The following is a 27,773-nucleotide window of genomic DNA, read 5'->3' on the forward strand; positions in this document are numbered from 1 at the left end:
CTTTTTGTTCTCCCTAGGAACAAAGAAATAGACATGTGCAGTGAGTGACTGATTGCTAGAATATTTAATTAGTAATGTGGCAGAACAGCAGGTTAAATCTATTGCCAAACTAAAGATATAAATGTGTTTAAATATTGCAACTACTGTAAACTTGATATGAGCTATCTCTGCACTGAGGCCTTTCATTGAGGCTACCCCTGTCCTAAACTCCGAAGCCCAGGATGTGCCCAAGTGTGGGGAGCGTCAAGTGGGGTTTTCCTTCTAAATAGCTGCGTAACTGTGAGCCTCGGGAGATAGCCCTAATTACAGCATCTACTATCTCCATTTCAGGATAACCTCTGTTCAGTCCATTTTTAATCTGATGAGCAAGGCTGGAAAATGTCAGTTTTGCCTTCTGACCTGGTTCGCCAATTTGGCCTGAGATTTTGAAATCTTTGCGCCAACATGGACTCGGCTGCACACTGACATGAGGACTGATGGTAGGTTGGAGCTGGTGCTGCGTCTCAGGACCAGGACAATTAGTGGTGAGCTGATCCACTCGCAGATTGTTATGCTGTTCTGTAGTCCTTCGTTCGTCTATTTTTCTTTGTCTCTGCAGTTAACACAATTTCCTCAGCCTGTGCTGTTCCAGAATCTGGTCCGGTCTGTGATTTTATCTTTCAGGAGTAACAATTCTGACATACCGTCATCTTCCAGTTCTGACACTTCTTCTCTAACAAGATATTTCATTATGTGCGTCACTAACGACATGCGTGATTTACCTTCAGTCCCGCTCTTTAGCTGCCTCAGGGTTCAGCCGCCTGGTTTTAGACACTCAATGAACGCATTTACACCGCGAATTCCCCGGCTGTGCAGGCAAAGACAAAAGCAATCGACCTCAGGATAGCTGATCAGGCTACTTAGCAGATGATTGGTAATGTAATAGTTAATTAACTTTTAACAAAAATGTATGAAATAAACAATGAATAAATAACAGTTTCTCAGTATTTTAACCTATTTTAGCACAAAATGAGTTCTTGCTGTTTTAAACCCTTTTTGAACACATTTTGACATGACACATGATCCTTTTCAACTCTCAACAACAAAAAACAGAATAAGGGCATTTCCTGGGACGTTAGTCAGCAGTGAAGCTAATTTTAGAGGACTCTGTGAGCAGATATGTGTCCTGTGGACCTGACATCTCAGTGGGGCTGTCTGGCCTCTACACAGGGATCTGAGCTCTATGTTGTACAGCTTGGCAAAAAAAAGGGATTTACAGATCTACTTGCATCTCTCAGTCTAACGTGGTGTGATTAGACTGTGAGAAACAATGCAAGGCGAAATAAGGTTTATTCCAGCAGCTAACTGTCTCCATCATACAGCCTCTCCTCCTCTACACCTGCTTCCTGCTGGCTGCATCTGAGGATACTCTGTGCAGTCACTCTAGTTAATGACACAGCTGCCTCCGTCCCGAATGCTCGCTGTAAGGATGTTTAAACTGTGAGGGTCGCTGGAAATTTATTAAAAATGCTTTCCTACTGCTGAGAGACCAAATCACATCAGCTGTGTCATAGTAACCTTTAAATCAAACCTTTGACTGTCAAACATGAATATCACTAGAGTTTACCGAGCAGGATTACGCACTTCATTTAATCAATGCAGATACGAGCAGCAGTGAAGTTAGAGTGATTAAATAAATGTAAATCAAATATCAAAAGAAGACGAACTGAAAAAAAAGAAGCTTATATAATATCTATAATCCTAAAAAAAAAAATCTGTGATAAAATGTCTGAAATATCTGAACTGAAACTTTCCAAATTAACATGATTGGATACACAAAAAATATCAAAATGCTAAAAAAAAAATTCAAGCTTGTCTTTTGGTTCCGACAGATGTCAAATGTTAGATGTGTTTACCTCAAGTCAGACTTTTTTTTAAATCACCCTTCCACAGCTGAAGTAAATTATTATTGTATTCCCTTGCTTGCTCTCAGGCTGTGGTGTCGGGAAGTTGCACATACAGTACAATGATTTTGAGATGGGTTGGCATCATAGACTGTATATAAAAGTGGATGTTGCATTAGGGTCTGAAAAATTAGGCCGATGCGGATGTGCTTTAAATTGCAATACCATTGAGGACCACTAAGGGTTGGCTCCAAAAAGGCCATAGACTCATTCAACTTCTCTCATGAAATACGAAGTCAATAAATTTTTTCCACGAGTCATTTTGGTGTCATTTGCTCAAGTCCCTCTTTCTTATTAGTTTTCTGGCGGTCCATCTGAAAATAATCCCATTTTGATGAGATAGTTGTCATAATTTTTTGTCTGCTGCATCTTTGTCCTGTTCTAAGATGCCTACTGAGTCTGAGAGACAGGCTAAAGACAGATCACTATTTGTTAAATACTCGTATTAATCTGATAGAGGATCAAAATACACATTGAAATGTAAATATAAATTACTCGCAAATGTATGAGCATTTGTTTGTGATACTATAAATATATAGCATATATGAATTAACGTATGAATTAACTCCATCAGAACTGCATGCCGACATTTTCAACACGTCAAACAAACTACCGTACTGCTCCGATTATAAGATAATATTTCTTTCAGGACATTTGGTTTGAATCAGTTGTGGTCATGTTATATTCCAGGACTAGATGACATTTGTTGCATTATGGGTTAGTAGCATTAATGTTGCTTGGCTAGTAAGTGTCAGATATTTCTCAACGGCTTACATTTTGTTGCCACAGAGGAAATATATTATCACGTCTGAAAACAAGTTCATAGCGTCTTCCACAGTCTTGACCACAGAAACACACCGGGGAGCTCTGAGTTATGGCCACAAATGTGTTCTCTGAGGTCACAGCGACCTTTGGCCCTCCAGGTGCTGCTGGGTTAATACATGCAAACTTGAGTGTGGACAGGCTTGACAGGATGAGTGTCAAAGTATTTCTAATCCTTTCATTTTTTTGTGTCTTGTAATCAGTGTTGTCCTATATACAGGTTATTACGATTGTTCTTTCTTACTTATTTCCTTTTGATATTATTTTCACTCTGCTCTCAATAGATCTCATACATTTTTTTGTCTTTCCAGCTAGTTGTTTTATTGTTCACAGCTCAGTGCACAGTGTTTATATATCGCAAACATGGAGCAGTTTCTGGCAAACAGACCAGTTTTCAAAAAAAGTTATCAAATTTAGATGATATATCGTGAAAAGTGAAAATCACACTGTCTATGTCTGTTCTATGACTTTGTCTGTTCATTTCCAACCCAACATTCATCTACAACCAAGAAGGTGACTTTTAAAAATAGTTTTTCCTCTACTAAAACCTCAGCTGCAACCTTCACTTCTGCAGTGGGCTCGGTGTCATCGTTGTGGCTACTTTGTGACGTCTCTGACCTCTTCTGCATAAACTTCCTGTGCAGCATTGAACTCTGCGAAGAGCTCAGCCCTCTGTGACCTTCCACCCTGCTCTGCCCGTTTTTCTGCTTGTTCAACTTAACAGTACTCAACAACATTGAGTCTTCTATTACAGCAGACTGAGTCAGTTGTGTGAAACCCTCCAAAACTTGGATAGAAACATTTATTGTGTTTGGCATTCATGTATTGGACATGACAGTTTTTGATCAGATGTGGAAGATACATGACACTATAGAAAGCAAAATCTGTATAAAGCATAGACATTATATCAAAATGGGGGTCGTGTCTGGGCCTGAAAAGTAAAGCCGTTGCAGAAGTGCCGTGAAGTGTAATACCGCTGAGGGCCACTAGAGTGACTCCAAAATAAACTCCCTTTCAAAAGCATAATATTGGATGAAGCACAAGGATGTTGTTCAGACAGTGAATACACCAACAAACTCATTGACAAGTCGGGATTAACAGGACAAAAACAACCGAGATGCTGTCAATCCCCGGAGGTCCCAAAAGTTAGCTTCTCAACTCCACATAATTTGGGTTGACATAATTTCATTGTTTACCGATTTGCTGGAAATTTGAACCACTAAAAAACAAAATCAGTGACGAGGTCTTTGTCTTTTGGTCCTGGAGTCTTGTTAAGGCACTGTATCAAAGCTGTTTCCCTGTTCTTAAAATTACTACGAGGTCCATCCAATTGAATTTTTCAATCATCAGTTACAGAAAAAAAAAGCCAACTGCTGACTAACAGCAGGCTAACAACATGTCAAATCCAACCAAGATGATGATGCCTCGGAGGGGATCGTCTTTGCAGCGCACCTGATCTCTGTTTTCATCCTTTTTGCCCGATTTACTGTTGTCTGTGATGTACACTTACAGCTGCCCTAACCTGTAATTTGGTTAAATTTGTAATTAGAGCAAGGTGGTTAGCAGCATTTTTTCTCAAACCTGTTTTGTCATGTTGGTACCCTGTTTTTACAAAGGTGTAAATTATTTCTGCTGTTCTCAAAAATACCCTGTTGTTCCTCCCGTGTTCCACATAGTTTTGTTTTCTTCCACTGTAACTACATTTAGGTACTGGTCGGAACCAGACAGTATTTGAATGGCACTTAATTCATACAATTGAAAAAGTGAAAATCACAGACTATATTTTTGTTATTCATAATTTCATGCAAATAATGGCTCGAATAATTAGATTTAATGTTAAAGGCATTGCCTGCAATAACTAAGATGATATGCGGTTCCCCTCAGGTCTATGGAGTGTTTTGACATCTCAGCTGATTCAACTTTGAAAGTTGTGAGGTGGGAGGAGCCTATTTTGGCACCATTGGCTCCAGATATAAAAGTCCCATTTGTTTTTTCAAAAGAAAATGTTAGGTGACTCACTGGAGCTCTACGGCTTGAATCTGCACGACACTCTACCTGTTTAATTATCAGTTCTAATGATTGATTGTGTTACAAACTCTAGATGGAGTCAGATTAGTCTCAGGATTCATTCATTCATTCACAAATGTATTTCGTGATTTATAAATGACTACCGCCACAGAAAAGTTTTTGAATGCACACAAAAATGTGTTTAACTAAAAAAAGAAAAAAAACATCAAAAAATAGGTTCCCAAATGTTTTTCTGTTGCACTACAAATATTTATTGTTTACAATATTTGTAATAGAAATCCACAAATATACTATATGTATTTAAAAGTATATGAATTTCCTATCAAAAACATGTTAGGATGTTGTTAAATTTTAGGTAATTTATCTGTAGCCAATTGGTTGTCTCCTTCCTTTTCAGCCAGTAACATGAGCGTAGGTTTGAGGTTATGATTTAACGGGATTACATAGCATTACATCTGCAGTCTTCAATTATGAACAGGAGGAAGTGTCGCTGTCATAAGTTGCTGCACGATCTGAGTCAACTGTAGATCGCCTACAGTGGAGGAAATCATTATTTGATCCCCTGCCGATTTTGTAAGTTTGCCCACTGACGAAGAAATGAACGGTCTATAATTGTAATGGTAGGTTTATTTTCACAGTGAGAGACAGAATATCAAAGAAAAAAAAAATCCAGAAAATCACATTATATAAAAGTTATAAATTGATTTGCATTTGATTGTGGGGAATAAATATTTGATCCTCTACCAACCAGAAAGAATTCTGGCTCCCACAGATCGGTTAGATTAGTCCTTTTGCTTTAAGAAAGTACTCCGAATCTCAACTCGTTACTGTATATAAGACACCTGTCTCAGCTCATCATCTGTATAAAAGATACCTGTCCACAGAATCAATCAATCAGATTCCAACCTCTCCACCATGGAGACCAAAGAGCTGTCTAAGGACGTCGAGGACAAGATTGTAGACCTGCACAAGGTTGGAATGAGCTACAAGACCATCGGCAAGCAGCTTGGTGAGAAGGAGACAACTGTTGGTGCGATTATTCAGAAATGGGAGAAACACAAAATGACCATCAATCGCCCTAAGTCTGGGGCTCCACGCAAGATCTCGCCTCATGGGGTATTGATGGTCATGAGAAAGGTGAGGGATCAGCCCAGAACTACATGGGAAGAACTTGTTAATGATTTCAAGACAGCTTGGACCACAGTCACCAAGAAAACCATTGGTAACACACTACGCCGTAATGGATTAAAGTCCTGCAGCGCCCACAAGGTCCCCTTGCTCAAGAAGGCACATGTACAGGCCCGTCTGAAGTTTGCTAATGAACACCTGAATGATTCAGAGAAGGCTTGGGAGAAGATGATGTGGTCAGATGAGACCAAAATCAAGCTCTTTGGCATCAACTCGACTCTCCGTGTTTGGAGGAAGAGAAATGCTGACTATAACCCCAAGAACACCATCCCCACCGTCAAGCATGGAGGTGGAAACATTATGCTTTGGGGGTGTTTCTCTGCTAAGGGGACAGGACGACTTCACCGCAACGAGTGGAGGATGACGTGAAATCTTGGGCGACAACCTCCTTCCCTCAGACAGGACACTGAAAATGGGTCATGGATGGTCTTCCAGCACGACATTGACCCAAAACATACGGCCGAGGCAACAAAGGAGCAGCTCTAGAAGAAGCACATTAAGGTCATGGCCTAGCCAGTCTCCGGACCTTAATCCCATAGAAATTTGTGGAGGGAGCTAAAGCTTCGAGTTGCCAAGCAACAGCCTTGAAACCTTAAGGATTTGGAGAGGATCTGCAGAGAGGAGTCGACTAAAATCCTTCCTGACATGTTTGCAAACCTGGTGACCAACTACAAGAAACGTCTGACCTCTGTGCTTGCCAAAGGTTTCTCCACCAAGTACTGAGTCATGTTTTGCTGGAGGATCAAATACTTATTTTCCATAATCAAATGCAAATCAATTTGTAACCATATGATGTGATTTTCTGGATTTATTTTTTGATGTTCTGTCTCTCACTGTTAAAATTACCATTACAATTACAGATCGTTCATTTCTTTGTCAGTGGGCAAACTTACAAATTTGGCAAGGGATCAAATAATTATTTCCTCCACTGTATACTTTTTGTTTCACTGTATGGCCAGAAATATGACTTGGTGCTAATGTTATTCAGTGTCTTCTTAATGGGCAAAAGTTTCCTGAAAAGTTTTCCCTTATAAACTTCCTAAGAAAACAAGAGGCTGGGCTTTGGCACAATTGTTTCCTTTGAGCTAAATGCTAACAAGTATGCTAACAATGTTCATAGTGACCATTGAAAGTAATGCAATTAAAGGTAAAACACACAATGTTTGCAATGTTCACCATCTCAGTTTTGAACATCAGCATGCTAACATTTGCTAATGAGCACTAACGACAGAAGTACTGAAGCTGATGGATTAAATAGTTAATGAATAATCATTAAAAATCTAAAATCTAAATCAAATGAAAAATCAAATCAAACAAGCAAAAACAGCCAAAAAAAAAACAAAAAAAAAACTTAGTGGATCAACTAATGCAGATTTAAAGTTTTATCTTATCCACATTAGAAAAAGCACAAGTAACCCGTTACCACCTCTAATATACTCAACAGACTGTCATTAAAACTTCAATGTGTTGCATTGTATCTGTTGAACTGACCTTTTAATATTAAATTGTGTGTAATCATTTCGGTGATGTTTTGTGCAATTATCAAGTACAATGCGGAGACTCATATTTTGCCCCTTCGGTGAAAGGGCAAACACGATTCCATCATTTATTTATAGGTGTTTTTGGTCTTATTGGATTTCAGACATGTACAATTAAATGTGGAGACTTGGACAAATGGTTTGTCTTACAGGGGGACTGAAATGTCAAATACTGTAATTGGTTTGCTGAGGTGCAACTGTGGAAAAAGATTCATAGTTTCAAATGAAAAGCATTTCAAGATGTTTAAAGTGCAGATTTGAATTGACTACACTGATGTACATTTATGAAAAAGACTTTATTTTATATTTTCTGGTCCTCAGCAGTAATGCACTTTTCAGATGTAAAAAGAACCAGAAGTATGAAAGTAGCATGAGCATTGGAAATGAATTGTAGATGCTGTAGCCAAAGGAGCAATATCAACAAAACAACCCCACTCACAGGACGCCACACTGTTGAGGAGTACAATCTCAACATTTGCATTTGACTGTATCATTGACTAATGATATTTCTACTGTTTGTCACACTGGAGCCACAAATATGAAAACATAAAGCATGAAAAGGTGCACAGGTTGCGTATTGTGCATACAGTAAGTTTGATCGGAGAGAATACATGTCAACAAAAATATGACTCACCACTGTTGAAAGTCACCCCAGATAGCAAAAGAATGAAAGTTTATGGCACAAAGACACTTTATGTACAGTGTTAGAGATGCCTGTTAAAAACCTTCTCAGCACATGCAGCATCTCCTCTGCCACAAATAATACAACAGTGGATGAACTGGCAAATGACACAAACCACCTTTTAGGCAAATTATTTCCATTAAGCTCATTGTTTCCATTCAAATGACACTTCACAGTACTGCACTGAATACATACATGAACTCTTTTAAAAACCCTTCGAGCATAAGTTCAGCTATCAGAGAATAAACTCAAACTGAAATGTCTTTGGCTTATTCATCACAACAATACTCACTGAATGTGTCTCAGAGTCAGTGCAGTGTTTGCACTGAATTTATTGTTCTTCAAGTCACCAAAACTGAAATAATACTGTGAAAATTCTGTCTGTTTAGGCAACAAAAAGGTACCAAATCATAAATACACAGCTTTCTTTGAAATAGTTTTACGTGACACATTAGCGACAGAAGTTTCATGTTACCCTTAGATGTCCCCCATCTGCATAAGTACTGCTCATCCTCAGCATAGATGACACGGTGCCCAGAGCTGGTTCGCTGGTCCAGTGTGGAGCCACACACTGGCCTGAAATCAAATCCCAGCCTGAATCCCTCCCTGTGTTTACCCCCTTTGCTTTCCCAGTGTCTGGAAAGATAACATTGAAAAATGTGGGCGGTCCACTTGGAGAAATGTGAAGAAAAATTGGCTGAAAATATGACAGGGAAGGTGGAAATTAGGCTTTTTAAACTTTAAATGACACACAGGAGCAGTGGGGATAGCTGATGGAAAATAAGTTGTTTCAATTAAAGAGGCACATTGACTAAATTTTTTCTATTTTTTTGTTATGTTCAATAAAATTTTAACTTTGTACATAATGGAAACCTTGAATATTCTAAGTAAATCCTGTGTGTGAAAAGTTAGACAACATTTCAGCTATGGACGACATGACAGCTCTGTGGAAGTGAAGCCAAAATATTTTGATCGCCCCCTGGTGGCTGGTTGCAGTATAGTTAATACACCCCTCCCCCTCCAAGTTGGAACATGAGCCAAACCAAAAAAAATCAAAGTACAACAAAATTACGTTTTTCTCAAATATGGTTTATGTCATATGAACATAAGTTTAGTGCTGCGTGAGCACACTGGAACGCCACTGTGACACACTAGTGAAGAAATAAAATCAGTTCACTTGGTTTATTTAAACTTTTTTAAGTGCTTGAAGATACAATTATCTCTAAAGCATGTTATGCAAGGGGGCCAATAAAAACAAACGGATTATTCAAAGTTGTCATATGGACATTTAAGGCATATTGATTTATTCAACTCAAAGCTTTGTTTTGATCCGCTACCGTTTGCCCTCTTTGCGTAACTGTATTGTGCTTAAATACAAACAAAACTTCCTTTATCCATTTCCAAATAAAAGTCCTGAAGGTTTTTAGTAGGCAGAAACCCTGCAATTCTGAACGGGGCTTTTACTGTGAAACAATTTCAGGAACATGTTGTGACTGAAATTGGACAATGACGCTTTGGATAAGTAGTGCAGAATAAATGTTAAAAATAGCAGGATTTTATCGTTAACTTTCTTAAATTATAGTGGCCCAATTAACTAGCAAGCATCATGAGGTGCGGGCACAACACACCCACACAACAAAACAAGATGACCTATCAATATTTTGGCTTCACTTGGTGACACGTCGTCCATCTTTATATACAGTTCGGATATGATCTCTGTCCTTATGCCATGTGACATGAACCTATGTAAAGTAGTATGAATAGGATCTTATAGAAAATTTGATAATAAACTTCTAACTTCCAAAGACCATCCAGAGCCATGCTCACAATAACTGTTGACCTTTACTTAGTCTCATTGAGTTTAATGATGTAACTTCCTTTTGCCTGTCACTGCTGTGTGTTTTAGACATTATTGCCTGATAATACAGAGTGAGGTAAGTTTAGTGACAGTCAGTTTGATATATGAACAGTCAGGGCTCATTTGGCAGAATACAGACTTGGATGCATCCTGATGACTCAGCTAGTGAAGGTGAACCAGCCTGAGCTCCCCGTCATCTGCCCGCCTTCTTTCAGTCAGTTGTTACATACAAGCAAAAAGGCCCCCAAACAATTAGCAATGAGACATATACAGCATTAATAAATATTGTATATAGTCTGTATATATCTGTAATGCAGAAGTTATTGTAAAGTATAGCACCACTCAGAAAACTTTATTGCATCACCCTTCATTTGTCAGCAGAAGGGAGTCAGAACACTGTAACATCTGGGTAGTACAGACTAATGAGTCAACAAGCACTGAAATACAAACATAAGTGTGCAATAAAAGTATAGTCTTGAATTCACATTGTGGCCAAGAAAAAGCCACGTGGCAGTTTAACTTGTGTGGTTATTATAAAGTGTATTTATGAATATAAATGCAAAAAAAAGAAACAAAACAGTCAGAAGAGCTGCTGTCAGTACTTGGTGTTTGTTGAGGAGATGAGGAAATGAGCGGGCACATGAACATGTGGCTTCACTCGTTTTCATTCAGCCTCATATTTGTCTATAGGCAGCAGCAGGCGGCCCCTTCACACCAGTGCTGGCAAAGTTGACTGTTTTCCTGTTGGAAACAATAATTGTTTGCTTTCACATCAGCTGCATATTGCCAAATGTGGACTCAGCCTCAACCCTCGTTTACTCATTAAATACGCCACAATTCAAATGTCATTGTCATATATACTGTACATCTTTATTTTTCCAACATCTGGTGTCTACACACACTCACCATACTATACCGTATGTGCAGCATCAAAATCTATTAACATACTGCAACAAACGTATGGTAGTTGTCAGACTTGCCTGAAAACAAATGACAGGGCACATATGTGAAATTATTTGGCACATACATAGCAAAAAGAAAACAACTGAGAAGAAGGATACAAAAAGTTCAACTTACTGCCCGAGGCAAAGAAGTAGCCTTTGCTGAAGTTATTTTCAGAGGTAAATATGTATTTCTGGTGTTCATCTCCGCTCTGGGTGGGCTACACTAAGGCAATTCAACGGTTGCTAATGCCATCTCTAAACAAAAGGGAAATCAAATTATGATACAAACAGTCCATATTAAAACTATAATTCTATCTCTGGACGTATCAACACCTTGTCAGGTGAATGGTCAGTTGTCTATTGCATGCAAACAAAAGTCAACGGCCAAACAAAGATGAGTGATCCTAAAAAGTGGGATTATTATATTTGTGGCTACGGTAATGTACAAATGACACCCTTTACATTTAATTTGGGATTTTTAAGATCTGACAACTAGGTTTTTAGTGAGTAGAGCTCTGGCAAGAAATAGACACTGCTCAACGCCAGTACACAGTGTGATATGTGCAACTTCTAGAAAACTAACACTTGAATTATAAAATGTGGCTGCTTTTGCTCCCTGGGTGTTTCATCTCCAAGGTTCCAATCTGTGTCAATGCAGCTGGTAGACATAACAAACTGCTCTGCTGTGTCTGCTGGCTGCAATTATATTTAAACCAGGATTTATAACCCTTTAAGCCTCCACAGCTTAATGCCGATTTTAAGAAAAATGCACGTTCATATGACTCATATCAATCAACAAACCACTCACTGCGAAGGTTTCTTTTAAATGAACAGTTGGACATTTTGTGAAATACACTTAGTTGCTTTCTTTCCCAGAGTTAAATGAAAAACACCGATACTACTCTGGTTTGTGTGCTAAATATTAAGCTAAAGCCAGCTGCCAGTTATCTTAGATTAGCATGAAGCGTGGAAACAGGGGCAAACGGCTAGTGAAAGTTCAGGTGATACATGTGATTTGTAACAAGTCCGAGTAGTTCATGTTCGAGCCAGCTTGGCGAGCTGTTAGCCACTGCTTCTGGTGTTTATGGTAAGCTAAGCTAACGAGCAAGTGGTTCTGACTTCATATTGAGCGAACAGACGTATGAGGTATCAGTCTTCTCATTTAACTCTCAGCAAGAAAGCTAATAAGTGTATTTCCCCAAATATCAGTCAACTATTCCTTTAAAAGTCAGCTCATCAAGGAACTTCACCATAATAACTTCATAGGTGTCCACTTAGAAGAAATAACCCAAAGAAAGATTTGTCCCTGTATGAACACACACATAAATAAAACAAAACAAAAAAACGTAAAAATTACTGACAAAAAAATATGCAAATAACACAAACTATCATCTCAGCTGTGGTTAATTTGAACCATCCTCTTCCCAGGGAACCAGTTCATTCATTACCCCACATGGGTACCAGGTGTTGCAAGACAGAGGGATGATTCCTGCCTCATGGCTGAAAGTCATGATAAAGCACAATAATGATTCTTCATGTAGTTGTTTCTACAAATGGCTGTTTTAAAAACTTTAGTAACTTAAAAATTTTGAACGGGAGCAGCCATTATCAGTCAAAGCCAGGCTCTACTAGGTGTTTTTTTTTTTTATTCCTTAATAAATCTTTATTCCCTGATTATTATAGCAGATAGTAACTACCCCTCCAGAGGAAGGCACTATGAATGTTTTGAATGTCCTTCGATTTTCATCAACTGGATTTGACTGATGGCTGGATAATAACATTCCTTACGCCACACGCCTTCCTCCTGACTGAGAAGTCTGGGGTAGCAGTGCAAGCACATTTCCTTTCTTTGTCTTCAAATCACCATGAGTGCATAGTCCATCCTGACTTGCACAGCAGTGTACAGCATATGAAGGGAATCGGTATTGTGTTGTATTCTCATACCTGAAGTCACCGAGGCAGTAATCTCTGCCAGGCACAGGCTTGCGAAACACATCGTCCTCCAGACCGTGTTTTCATCTCCAGGTAACTGCTTCAGGTACCACAGGAAAGAGTTTATTTGGTGTTCCTTTTATCAATAGTGAATTTGCTCTTTTCACCTGTGCTGTCTTCCTTTTGAAACCCAACAGGCACCCGCATTGTGCTAAAGGTAGAGATAGCCTACCCAGTAGACGACGTTGAACAGCAGGAAGGAGGTGGGAAAAAAGACGCGCGAGTATGTGTCCAGTTCAAGTAGATCTAAGTGGACGCGTCCTTTTCTCCATTCACCTTCTTTACACTCCTCAAAGCAACAGAAGAAGCTCTGGCAGTCTTTTCCATCCAGACACTCATAGACACATGCGTCTTCGAAGTCCTGCCAGTACATGGAGTTGTTTAGAGCGATGACGGTGTGCGGAGGAGGCCTCACGTCCAGGACCGAGAAGTTCTGAAAATACAAACAGGCAGTCCCACACTGACACACAGAACCTTTGGAGCAGCTTTTCGTCATCCAGGAAGTTTGAAAGTAATGTATCTATCGTCCCATTTGCAACTATTTATGTTCATAGTACACCGATTTAGAAAATTACATCTTTACATCCAGTTCATTACTTTAGTAATCATCTGTTCTTTTGTGTCCTTAGGGAAGGTCAGTCTAGACACACTCTAAGCATCCTATAAGACATGTGGACAGTGGACATAGTGAGGGAGGTTTTACAATTAGATTACTTGGTCCCCAACATGGCAAGGGCTCAGAAAGCCTTAAATTAAAACACTGTTCTATCGTTTTTTTTAATCTTTACATTATCAGCACGAATTGCTTGTGTTGACTGCGTTGTGTTTGTATCACTTTTGGTTTAAAGCTAGTGAGAAAATGTTAACACGCTAAACTCAGGTGGTAACATGGTCAGCATGATAACCTTGTTAATGTGAGAGTGATGATTAAAAAGTCCTGTTCAGACTAAAGGTTCACAGCAAGACAAAACTGTTTTAGAGCGTTGCAGTGAACAGTTGCCGCAGCGTGAAGTGGCCCGTCTTAGCAAGAGAAATTGATAGAACGGGGGAGATCTCCTGTCTTAAGATCACGGCATAAAATTGCAAAAACTCTCTGGTGATTACATTGCAGCACCCATTGGTGCATCCAAATTCTCTACATTCTTGTTTTTTTTTTTTTTCTTCACCATTTCATCACTACTACAACTGTTGTACTACAACTGTTGTTGCTTTGGTGAAAACTAACAGTTTGGAACAAAATGTTGCAGATTGGCAAATTTCATTGGTAAGTTTCAAATCATCTTGTTGCAAATCTTTGGTCTGAATAGTCCTTTAGACTTAAGCTCAAAGCACCCAAAGCTGCTAACCAGTCTGTAGACTCTGTGTTATTCAAACAGGCCACACTATCTTGTATTATCTGTTTTGTAACTGATATACATACAGGAAATAACTACAAGTACAGATGCAGCAGTCACATTTAAATGGAGCGTTTCAAAAGTGACATGTTGATGTCTCCAACTGATAAATCCTGCAGTGGGTCCACTTACAGTGAACAGGAGCCCAACTCTGTGAAACACTTCAGACTGTAAATGTCTCAGAGTATTTTCATTTGAAATAAAACCATAAGATTCTTTTTCTGAACAGGACATGAGGTAACAGTCTGCACTCTGTTCTGTCAGTTGTTTCCCGTCTGTCTCGTTCAGACTGATGAAGTGTCCCTTGAAATAGTAACAGTCAAATCAAAAGAGCTTCTAAAGGGCAGTGTCACATCACGTCAGCCCTGAACGCTTTTCTCCCTTCAGTCCAGTGGTACCAAAACAAGCACTATCAGAGAGAAAAATACTTATGTATCATGTGATAGTAATGTTGCACACAAGGGCAACACCTCAATCTATATTTCTATATCTAGCTATATCTGTTTAAAAAAATAAAAGGCTTACTTACCGGTCTTTTAGGATGCAGGCAGCTGGGCCTTCGAACGCTGTTTGAGTAATAATTTAATGTTGCATACTCCATCAGAGCAGCGAAGACAAACAGGAAGCAGACGGTGACGAAAAGGTCCATGGCGGTGATGTAAGACACTCTGGGTAGAGATGTCCTGGCTACCGTGCTGAGAGTGGTCATCGTCAGAACTGTAGTTATACCTGTAGGACAGAACAAAGGACAAACTCAATAAGGAGGTTTTTCTGGATCTGTTTGCAGTTTAATGGGGACATTAAACTGCACTGTGGGTTGTAGTTGTATAGTTTCCTCTTGTTAATACAAACAGCTTAAATTGTAACACCTTAAAATAACATTATTTCACTTTCTGTTTAATGTACCATCTGTCTCATTGACTTTAAATTCTCACAAAAGACCTGAGCCAACAACATGGGATTATGACAAAAACTGTGAGCAAACAACACAACAAATATAATCTCGCCATTGTTTGAGCCGGTTCAACAGGATGGGGATTGGACAAACTAAGCCTGAAACAGATCTGTGTAGTGTTTGTCCCGGAGATCCTTCGTGATCACTTTAAACTCAGGAACATGAGAGGAGCTCATGGTTTTCAAACAGAGAAAGACAACTACTGAAAACCCTGCTGACTACAGGAAGAAGCAGCAGTTGAATTTTAGGAGAAGAGATTAGTAACACCGTCACCCGAAACACGATCACTATAAGAGACTTAAACAGCTCCTTTACTGCATATAATACTGTCATGTAATCCATTTGTTAAGGTCCAGTCAGCGTAATATTTTAAATGTTCTGTCCCATCATAATATGCTCTTTGGATTGAACATGTGTTGGATGTCCAGGTCACACATACTGCTTTTCCAACAGAAAAGTTACAACACAATTTTTTCTGTCAGTTGCAATGGGAACCAAACAAGATGGTAGACCTTATATTGTTTACCTGCAACCTTAAAGCAGCTTAGTGTAAATATTTACTCCAGTCCAGTGGAGATAGATGAGCCATGAATACTGGGCATAGCAATGGAGTATGTTAATGGTTCCTGTTCATGTCCTTCTGGTTTGTGGGGATGGGAACCAACTATTTGGGTTCTGAAGCACTTTTTTTTTTCACATGGAGTGATTCAAAGAACCAAACTGGTTCTGTTGTAGGGGACATTCCCCCACAGTGGTAGTCACTTAGTCTTTACTCATATTGAAGAATGAGTAAAAACGCCAGTTACAGGTATGGAGCACGTTCCCTCATAGCTCAAGCTGGCGTACCTAATTTAACCATCTTATGATGCATACAATTTCAAATCTACCTAATTTTCCCAGTGAAAGGATTCGAGGACCAAATCTGCAGGCATGCTCTTTGCAAAAATATTTCTAAGCGATAGGATTTTATATTAACTGACCACCTTTAGAGGATACCTACTTGAGGTGACTCATTTCCGTTCTGACTGAAAGAAACTTGCAATGAGCGGGTTGGACTGAAATAATCTGCTGTGTGTAGTCCTTCCATCTTAGGCAGCTAAAAGCTCCAATATCAGCCAACCTACTTTGTCTCTGTTCATTGGTGCGGGGTACTGTTCATAAAATTGGTTTAACATTGATTACTAACCTATTTTTCACAATAAAAATTAAACTCAAACTCAAACGAACAAACGAGTTTAAAGAAAATCGCCCTTGTTCAATATATTTAGCTGTTTACCAGTTGTATTCAGTGACGTTGTCTGGAGTTAACAGTCAGTAGAAATAGATTCATGGACTGAACCTATCTACAAAATACAATCAGAGGTGGCAACAGAACAGCTGAGACAAATTGTAAACATGGAAGCAGCATGCCAGCATTTATAAAGAGGTACACTAATATAACATTGCTAATGTAACATAAGTGATGCAAATGTAATATTAATGTTACTTTCTCATAATGCTATCGAGGGAATGAGTGAATTCCTGGATGAATGACGGCACTCCATCTGCCTTTTTGCAAACAAAATATCATCATGTTAATGTCATCTGACGATTTAGCATTGCCTCTCAAGCTAAACCCAGCCAGTAAACAGCATTTTAAGAATGAATATCTTCTGAATGAGTTGCTACTCTGCAGAGCAGAGGCACGTGGACACTGTGCATGTGTAAACAAGTAACCTATGCCTGTTTCCATCAACCCTGTGGTAGATGAGAATAATATCTGTAACCATGGCAACCTAACTTGGAGACAACTGTAGCCCCAAAATACATAAAGGATAAAAAATGAAAAATGAAAAGATGGTGGTGCTTGGTAGGAAGCATACACATAGAAGTGTTAGCAGTGATGGAAGCTGTGAGACTGAACCTAAACAATAAAAATGGCAGGAACCAAAACAATGAGCTGAAAAATGCTAAAAGACTCTATAGAGTTGACTGGAACCGAAGAATTGAGTGATCGATTTTTGTGGATTTATCACTTTATGGGTGACTCCATTCACACATTAACGCATTGTTAATATAAAAAATATTGACGAGTGCAGTTTTCCTGGAATCATTCCCAGAATTACAACACGCCTTTCTTTTATTATTTCATTTTGACACTGTCACTTAGCTGCTAGGTTAACATTTTCATTTTGACCGCCATCATGTCATTGATGTGACAAACTGTGAAGTACTCAGGTTGACAGACATTAGAAAGACTCTGTCCAACCAGCATCTCTTTATGATTTCATGCTTTCTCTCTCCTCCATAAGGTTTAAAGAGATGCCTAAAAAAAAAAAGGAAACATCTGTTACTGTTTCACAGAGGTTCCCATGGTAACAGGCTGGCCCCATCTATTTCAGGTGGACATCTCACACCTTTCCTTTAGCCTCTGCTTGCCACAGTGATTACCCTTACCGGCCTCCTCCTGATGCTATGGCACAGATTTGTGAGATTTTGCTCTAAACAATAAACTGAATATGTTTGAAGAGAAGAAAACTCTCAGGAGCATTTATTTTTACTGACAGCTTAAAGTGAGAGGTGCTGTATAGAGTGTGTTAGTAGTGTAACTATCTGATATTAAGGCTCAACCCTGAGCTGAAAGGTTTGCTGCCCTCGGCTGACTCACCAATCATTTTCTACATCCCACACTGCCTCTGCTTGCCCGATGCGTTTACAATCAGCCTACATCTAAGATCCATTCATTATCTTGATTCGTCCTCCTGATTTGAATGCAATTGATCCACATGCTTTGGAGCAAAGATGACAGATTAAAGGCACTCATTCATTCTCTACCTTTGTGTGAGCGTATAGTATTGAAGTGGTGGACGATACATTAACAGGGCAGCGTGTGACACGTGGCTGATGTAGCATTTTCTGTGTTTATGTTTGATAAGATCTGAGCAAAAATCATACATTATGATTTCATACAACACTGATAAACATAGGTAGCACACTTGTATTTTTGTGAGTTTAAAAGTGAAAAATGCTGTGGCTAAACTTCATATTTTTGTCCATTTGGGTACAGTGACCCTGGGAGTCAAAACACAAAAAACATTTCACAGAATTCAAAAATGTATTTTGTGAAATGTTTTTGTGAAATTATTTTGTGATTTCTTTTTTTTTTTTAATTGTCTTTTTGCTTTGTCCCTCAGGGCCACTGCAAATTTAAGCCTGGGCAAACAGAAATTCTAATTTATGTCAATAATGGATAAAATGTAAACAGAGAAGAGGAAAATAAAAACTGAATGAAATCAATTACCTTCACAAAAACTCTCCACAGGACTGCACAACTACAGAGAGCGTGCACAGAAGTGGGAGAAAGCATAACAAACAGAAGAGGCAGATGGAATGACTCAAGTGACAAACAAATATCCATGCAGTGTCAATAACAGCACATAAGGACAAAGCATATTCAAAGAAAAACATGAGAAAAATGTACAAATGGAAACCTCAAAAGTAGGATCTTGAGTTGATACCTGCATCCAATTATCTTGAAAGCTTTAGCTGAAAGGATATTTCCAGAAAAAAAAAAACTATATACAGTATAGTTTATAATATTACTACTTCTGAACTGCAGTTAGTCCCCAGTACCTAAAGCTGTTCTGGCTGGAGTGGCGTCCTTTTTGATCCAGAAGGAGACCCATGAGAGAACCACGGTGAGGATGCAGGGGATGTAGGTCTGGATGGTGAAGTAGCCCATTCTTCTGCTCAGGTCAAAGTACACCGTCATCACCACGTAGTCCCCTGTGTGGTAAAATAACCCAGCAGTGTTACAGAGAGACACACCTGCTGTCAATGAACTCTGTTTCGTTCGATCATTTGTACTGATAGGTGAAAACGAAGTGCTGCAAATCACATGAGTAAAACTACAGCAAGTCCACACCTTTACTGTAACACCACCACAGTATCAGCATTTATATGCACCACATAAACACTTCATAATGATCTGATTTAGATTGTTTTTCTCCTCACTGCACGCTGTATGAAGTTAACTAATACATAAAAACCATGCATGACTATTTAAAAAAATTCTTCCATTTTTAGAGCCTAAAACTTTGAAACAGCACTCTATAGCACTTTTAAAAAATACAAAAGCGGAGTCAGCTCTATGCAGATCACATACAGCTTCCTGTATAAGATGGTCTCTAATAAATTATTTCTCCTGTCAGGTGATAGTTATTACTACTGATAGGAAAACTGAATTGCATTATAAACATGTCTGATTTAAATATCTGCAGAGAAGTCTTCTTACACACTGACAGTTGTGCTTCCTGTCAAGGAAAATCCATGTGTTCAGTTTCTTGACCAAAAACTTTATTTTTTCTCACAATTTAATGTTTTTTTTTTTTTTTTTTTTTTACGTTATTACACCCTATTTTTTCAGCAATAGCCCCTTAGTGTATTTCCATTCAATAATGACTTCTCTATACTGTAGTTTTCATTGTAAGGGAACAGAGTCAGTAATTCCACGCTGGATTCAAATGGCCTACTTTTCCATGAGGGATTCACAGAAAAAAGCAGTATTAAAGTCCCTAATATCACCCTCACTGTTCAGAATTCACTCTTCTACAGTCGGATTAACATCTGTATTAAATATTACGCATGTAATTCAATTTAGAAGCATTTGCAAGCAAAACAGGGGTTAGCTTCTGCCATCCCGGTAAGCCAGCATGGTTTCTAATAGGCTACATGTGTGAGTGATCTAGAGTCACTGTCATGTTTTGCCTCGTCTTGCAGTAAAAAGAGTCTGTGAGAAAGTCAACATGGATTTCTTGTCAGTGTTGTAAAGTAAGGCAACGCAATGCAACACAACGCAACGCAACGCAACGCAACGCAACGCAACGCAACGCAACGCAACGCAACGCAACGCAACGCAACGCAACGCAACGCAACGTAACGCAACGCAACGTAACGTAACGTAACGCAAAATACATCATGTTCCCTACGTAAACGTATTTATTTTAACCAAAGCCATGATCTTTTTTCTACCATAACCAAGTAGTTTTGATGCCTAACATGAACCAAATAGCGACTGTGTCAAATTAAACCAAACCACGATGCTGTCCTAAACCTAACCACGTGGTTCTTGGTGCCGACATTTCCCGCATAGCGAAGTCAAAACGTTGCACTGATGCGGTATTATCAAATGGACTGACGACTTAACTGCGCAAGGAGTCTTTGCTGTAGTGGCAAATGGTATTTAATGTTTCCATGGGGACCATGGGTGTAGCCAAATCAACAAAGCCTAAACTTTAAACTGAAATTATGTGAGCAATCTGAAAATGCACAATTATTCATTAATAAGAGAAAGGACATTTCTTAGGAACTTTCTGAAGCATTGACAGTAATAAGGACAGCTTACTCAGTGGAGAACTAGAAAAACAGGCGTGTGCAACAAATTCAAATGGTTTAAAAACAGACTCAACACAGTGGATGGCAACAACAGCTGGAGAAGAGGAGAAACACAGTTGTATTTTGGGGACTTATAATGTCTATTTTTGGCATGCTCAGTGTAAAAACAAGGGGGTGACATAAGTGATGAGATGACAGTAAGTGGTCTGACTAATGGATCTGTCCATTTATCTTAGCAGTGACTTTCCAGGAAAAACATGGTATTGACTTAGGAGTCTCTACAGGAGCTTTACAAAAAGGCAGAGTTATTTGTCAATGACAGACTGAATTAAATCATGTAGTAGGAGTGGGAACACCACGGATACTGTATCTACTCTGTTTGGAAAATGTATCACACTTCAGATTTTTTTTATACTTTTTACATTTTTTTCTCTTGTTATATTCATCTTAAAGTCTAAACAGTTTTTCTCGACTTCCATTATATGAATTTCAACATTAGTAACAATCAGCAGTAGATGTGACTTTCAATCACAACTTTTTACACAATAAATAATTTAAAGGAGTGATAATGAAGTGTCTCATGCGTGCCGACACTGAATATCAACATATTTCCAGCGTGTTAGCGTCATGTTTGCAGATGTTAAAAAGGCTGTTTGTGCTTCCTTACCTGCTGTAGTCTTTAGTATGTCTGAAGTGTTTCTCAGGCCCATAAAATCAAACTGGTACAGACGCCAGGACTTTTGGTCGGCCGCCTCCACAGAGTTCTTCCTCCACTTGTAAATCATCTCATCTCGTGGGTATCCATCTGCAATTACACAGAGCGTGTGTGTGTGTGTGACCCTTGGCGCTACATGGCACATCCTAATGATGGATACCCTGTGCAGACAGACCTAGGGCCACCCAGAGCAACATTTGTCTTGTGCTGGAGGCAGGCTAATGAAAAGACAGTCTGGAATGAAGACAAAGGCAGAAGGAAAGTAGATTAAATGAAGGCTTTGGTTCAATAGTGTACTGAATCCATCTTGATGCTGGGCCTGACCTTCACATGATGCGCGCAGAGCCGGGTAGTGCTTTTACAATCGATGTGAGATTAATGATGGGTTAATGATTCCAGTTCTGCTCTGGTGTCATGCGAATTTGAATCTCTTCCCGTTTTAAACATATAATCATTTCAAGTACAAAAGTTAACAAAATCACGATCCTGCTTGACAGCAATTTAATGCAAGCAGCTTTCAATGAACATAAACATTAACAGGCAGGGAGGATGTTACCCAAACTGCTAAAGGTTTTCAAACATGCCTGATGAATGAATTTCATTAACATTTACCACAGCGCTCCCATTCGCTATTAATGATGTCATTCAATATTCAGCAGTCCCTGCTGGAATTCAAAATGCTCCGAAAATAACAGCTTACTGTTGAGAGGAGCTCTTTAACTCAGTAAACTTCCATGAATGGCACGGCTGCATCGGATTGGCAAATTTCTGTGACATTTGCATAAAACAGTGTTGAGCTCCAGTGTTGGGAATGTTACTGACGAAATGTAATAAGTTACAGATTACTAACTACCCTTTTAAAACTGTCATAAATAATGCAACTATTTCATACTTCAAAGTAATGTCACTGATTATATTTGATTACTTCTCTAACAAATGTTTTAAACTGCGCAATAAAGCGAATAATTCCTACAAAATAAAAGTAAACTCGTCAGCGTAAACCTCCCAACAGAACACAGCACTGATTCATGTTGAACTTGTGTTAAAAGTTCTTCAATATAAATGGAATTAAGATTGAAATGTTTAGATTTTAACCCTCCTGTTGTCCTTGGGTCAAAATGACCTGCAGCTGTGTTCAACCAAGTTTTATTTTATTTTCATATTTTTTGGGATCATTGGTGACAAGGAGGCTGTGAGGGTTTCTTTAAAGAATGATCACCAATGATCCCAAAAAAATATAAAAATATAGAAATAAAATAGAACTTGGTTGAACACAGCTGCGGGTCATTTTGACCCGAGGACAACAGGAGGGTTAAAGCACAACCATCAAAACAAATCAAAAGTATTATTATGTCGATCACAGCTGATGGCAGTAAAGGAAAAATGTTCCCATAACCTCAAACCAAGTCTACATTCAGGTCGACTCCATGCTGAGTGATGATGAACGATCAACAAGGCTGAGTACTGGTCAGTTTTTTAATACTGGTCCCTGAATGACTCTTTTTAAACACCTTTTTGACTTATCCAAACACATGGCTGGATTTAATACCCACCAGTCACTTCTAGTTTTGGCCAATACAACAATATATAACCAGAGATGAAAAAGGTAGTTGGCCAGGACAGTTTTCTTTACATAGCAAGGTCAAGACTTTACAATGTTATGGAAAGAAACCCAACAATTCTCCCATGAGAAAACATTTAACAGCAGTCAGGAGGAAAAACTCCCTTTTAACAGAACCAGACTCAGAGTGGGCGGCCACGGCTACACTGTCATGACTAACCTCAAGGGCTTGTTTGTCTTCCTGAAGAATGGTTCAGAGACCACCACTCATCCTCTGAGAAAACGACTAGAAAAACCCTCTTGTGACAGGACTTTTGCTGATTGGAGTCTCTAAGTGAACAAAGCTGGATATATTGATCTTCTGGTGTGGTCACTTTTGGTCTCCCTGATTGTGCTTTGGATACAACTCACTTCCCTTCAGTCATGATTTGACGCTGAAAAAGCTCCACTTTTCTCAGAAAAACAATCTGACTTCTGAAACTTTCCCTTAGTTCTAATGCCATGTCTATCACAATGCTAAATAAACAATGGTCTGCTAGAAACTTAAGGCACAAGAATATTCCCAACTGGTGGGCAATGGCTGCAGCTCTATTTACTTGAACAAGCCTCTAATGAGTCAATGAAATCCACCTTAATGTGTTCTGAATGCAGCTTTTAATAGAAAGACAACTCAAGGAAATCTGAGCTTTTGTACAACAGAGTTAACATGGAGTTTAAGAAGCAATTTTTTTTCGTTTGCTTGCTGACCTTGAATCCTAAATAATTCTCCTTCACTTTACATGTAAAAACTTCTTTTGTGTTGTTATGTTGTTTGTTTGTATGTTTCTGAATCTTTAAACTTTATATGAAAATATGATATGAATATTAATGTGCTCTCAGACTTCTGGACTCCACTGTATGTTAAAGTCACTGTGGGTTTTTGTAGTTTCATGGGATTTTGGTGGCAATAAGAAACAGAGACTCATCAGACTTATCCTTGAATACGAGGTAACAGCGGTCTGAATTGGTCAGAACAAGTATCAGTGTTTCCAACACAGAGACTAGTTTAATACTGAAAGGACAAACTAATGTACGACCTAATTTGGAGGGAGATTTCCTATAAGTGTCATGCGCCTTACTAAAAAAAAAAACATTCTGCTTTTTAACTTTGTTGCATTATATATAACAGAGGCTTTTAGGAGAAGCAGAACTGGATCTCCAGTCTCTCCTAAAAATGGATTTTCCCAGCACTCTGGTGTAAAATTGCAGATCTGCAGATCTGTAAAGCTGATTAGTTGACACAGTCAAAAGAATTCATCATCTGTATTGTTTTTCTATTAAATTCTGTTGTAGTGAAGCTGAAGTAGCTGCACCTAAATCATCTGGCTGTTTTACCAGTTAAACAAGAAAAGTGGGTCAGTGTCTCTGTGACCACATCAGCAGGAAATCCTGTAAAAAAGGGATTATTGGGTTTATACAATAAAACTCTTAATTTACAACAGGAGAAAATTGGATAGCTCTTAGTAATAACTTGGAAATGAAAAGGTCTGATCATCCCAAAACATGTAATACCCTCAGCCAGCAGTCTCATGATACTGAGCGTTATACCATTCCTCTCTAAAAAGTACATTTCACACAAAACAGGCAGGTTTTAGGCCCTGATAGGCTGCACAAGGCACAAAGTATCATCACACTGAATCACTGTGTAATCTGAGAGGTCGCTGCAGATACACATCACCTGTACATCAAGCTGCATTTTCAAACACTGCAGAGCATAACTAGGTTCACAGGATGGCCATCCTGTGGAAGTCACCTCCAAACATGAACTAACAAGACTAAATTCCACAGTGCTGTTTGTACAGTGAAGCTTCTGTTGACTATGTAGATACATTTCAAAGTCAAAAGCCATTGTGAACTTGAACTTAAGGATAGTAAGACAGTACTTACTAGGGGTGCACGATTCTGAATAAAATGAGAAACTCAGGATATAACATGCTGCTTCTTAATAATGGCTTGCAAATTAATGCGTTTTGGTGCAGGTTTTGACAAATGAGCAGCAATCATGGTACATGACATGTAAATCTCCATAATGACAGGCAGCACAACGATCAGTGTTAACATTAACACATTTTCTAGCAGGTGGGCGGATGCATCTGGTCTGCTGAAGTTTTAAAGAAGTGGGGCACAAATGTAAAGTTAGAAAAACATTTACAGCCAAGGATCATGACAAGAATATACTGTACGATTTAAAAGGTACTTTCAGAGTGATAAATGAATGCCAGCGGACCTTTTTGACTCCTTGTGTTAGTTTTTTTTAGCTCAATTTGCAACTGTGGGTATTTCTTTGCAGTTGTTATGCAACTGTGGTCCCTCTTTGTTTGTGGTTGTTGTTTGTGTCTTTGGTTGTTTGTGTAATTTAATTGACAGACAGTTTAAAATATTCCGATCCAGGGAAGTAGCTTTTAGATTGTGCCTGTGCCACGTCTGGCCATCCCTGTGGCCCTGCTCAAGTAAGGACATTGTATCAATTATAACTCTTAGCGGCTGATTTACTAAGATCTTAAATAAAGGGTAATAAATTGCATGTTCCTTCCAAAAGTTTCCACATTTTTAGTGCACCCGCTTTGCGGGTGATTTACTGAGTAATTGCATCATTGAAATCAGGTGCAAATCGCTGTTTTTAAATGAGGGGTTTGTGTGTTAAAGTGATTCCAGCAATGGAAAACAGCGACCACAAAAGGAAAAGGAAATCTGATCCCATTGAAATTAAGAAATATAAATATAACGAGAACAAAACGCTAAAAGGAGATTATTAGCGAGAAAGTCAAAACTGTGGGGAAAACAAAAAGGCGAAAAAAAAAGGCTTAATAATAAAACGTAAATAAAACTGGAGGGACGGTGAATGAGATCCTCCAACAAACAGCGATCAGCAGGTCCAGATCTTTCTGTGATGAGCAGGTGACTTTTCATTCAGTGCCTCGATAGTGTTCGTGAACCTGATGAAGCTACCTGTAAATTCTGCGGGACACATTCAGGACCTGTGACAGCTCACCTGAATAACGGGACTTTTTTTGCAGGTGGTGTGGAGTTTGCACATGATTTTACCCATGCAAACCTTTAATAAATTAGGCCCTATGTGTTTAGATTGTCCCTGCAAGTATTAAAATCACATGAAAGAAAGGGCAACCCATTGTGACGTCACCCGTTGGTTGAGCGAGGGGAAGAACTGAGTTGATGTGACTGAAAACTTGAGGACACCACACTCACCAAGAGAAAAACATAACAGAAATAGACCAACGCTGCACTGAGGAAGGTGTACTCACAGCTGGAGAAGATGAGCGGACACGAGTGTTCGTCCATCGGAAAGTTGTGAAGCTGCAGCTGGCACTCTGCGTTTATCGTCAACCTGCAAAGAAAACAAGAGATTTGTGTATTGAACCTCTTCAGTTTTACTATTATAATAAGATATTTAATGTGTAACCAAAAGGTATAAAGTGATATTGTTTAAACTTTCAAAGTATGATATCTGTAACAGTTATTTGCAGTATTGTCATATTATAAATAAAAATGGAGGGACAACCATTTGGGCATCTGAGAAACTAGTCGGGATTCAAGGACCATAATCAGTTAGTGAGAGTCATCACTAAATCACAAAGTTGCACACCTGTCACGGGCAGGAGTTGGAGAACAATCAGCTCTCTCAGCATCTTTTCTGTTTTGATATCAAATGTGTCTCAAGGCCATTTCTAGTCAACAAATATTACAAATAAACATAAACCCATCAAAAGAAAACATCAGTGCATGTTTTTATAACCCAATTTTAAAAATCTATTTTTCCAAGCCTCGATCTCAAATTGAAAAATCTGACTTTTGAGCCATTTTGCATCTGATTCCTGAAAGCAAATACATTTCTAGCTCAGTGTGATACACAGAAAATATGAAAGAACTCACCCATTAAGTGATAAGTTGATGGACCCTATTGAGTTTTGACCATAAGTAGAGCTATTAGCAAATGTTTCAGTGGGTCTGTGTTTTCTTTGTATTTCTATGCTCACACACATTCCTGCCTAATGTTTAAGGTCCTCTAAAGATGCTACAAAAGTTTTATAAGGAATGAAAGGTATTTAACACATTTGTTCGATGTCAAGAATGCAATCAAATGCCTGTTTTAGGTGAGAAATGCAAACTGCAAACATAACTAAGTTTAGAAGAATACTTATTTGGGTACCTTTTTCCTCTGCAACTAGAGTCAACCTTTTGAACCTTTAAAACACATTTTTTTCCTGACACAAATGAACTGATAGAGAAAACAGTCCTTAGATGCAGCCCTACAATAAAATACTAAATAAAATAGTTGGTTGTCTTCTACTGTCTCTGAATCGGGGTCTGAATCTGGTTTAAATGAGTATGATTTAATAGTGGCGGCCATTGCTCCTCTGCTGATAATGTCATGTTTGCTGGTGAGTTTCACCTAACTACAGTGGCCTAAAGTCTTTCACCTGTGATTGGCCAGGTCAGGCGTCACTCAGAAAATTGTCAGCAAATCGGACGGCATTAATAATGAGCCTCAGGAACAACCACAAAAAACAGCCTGTTGTTAGCGGAGCTCCAGTGAGAAGCTGAAGAGAGCAGGTGTAAAGTGGTATTGAGAAGGTTTTTGACACTGAAAACCACAAAAATATCTTCATAAGGACGTCAAGACTGAAAAACTGCTTTGTTGGATTGGTTCAACCATCGTGTTGTCCTCGGGTCAAAATGACCCCCAGCTGTGTTCAACCAAGTTCTATTTTATTTCTATATT

General features: G+C 38.8%; 1 protein-coding gene across 1 annotated transcript in view; it reads right to left on the reverse strand.

Moving 5' to 3' along the window:
• Positions 1-7,819: 7,819 nt before the first annotated feature.
• LOC138198985 (gamma-aminobutyric acid receptor subunit gamma-3) overlaps positions 7,820-27,773 on the reverse strand; it is a 53,643-nt gene continuing 33,689 nt past the window's right edge. Inside the window, exons 5-9 of the mRNA XM_069150823.1 lie at positions 26,296-26,378; positions 21,385-21,522; positions 18,957-19,109; positions 14,919-15,118; positions 7,820-13,428 (exon numbers count right to left, since the gene is read on the reverse strand). Coding sequence (XP_069006924.1) covers positions 13,147-13,428; positions 14,919-15,118; positions 18,957-19,109; positions 21,385-21,522; positions 26,296-26,378 — 856 coding nt within the window. The 3' untranslated portion in view covers positions 7,820-13,146. The remainder of the gene's footprint in view (positions 13,429-14,918; positions 15,119-18,956; positions 19,110-21,384; positions 21,523-26,295; positions 26,379-27,773) is intronic.

The sequence above is a fragment of the Embiotoca jacksoni genome, unplaced genomic scaffold (assembly GCF_022577435.1).
Source record: "Embiotoca jacksoni isolate LCO1_2020_lvr unplaced genomic scaffold, fEmbJac1.0.p SCAF_16, whole genome shotgun sequence".
Classification (NCBI taxonomy): Eukaryota; Metazoa; Chordata; class Actinopteri; family Embiotocidae; genus Embiotoca; species Embiotoca jacksoni.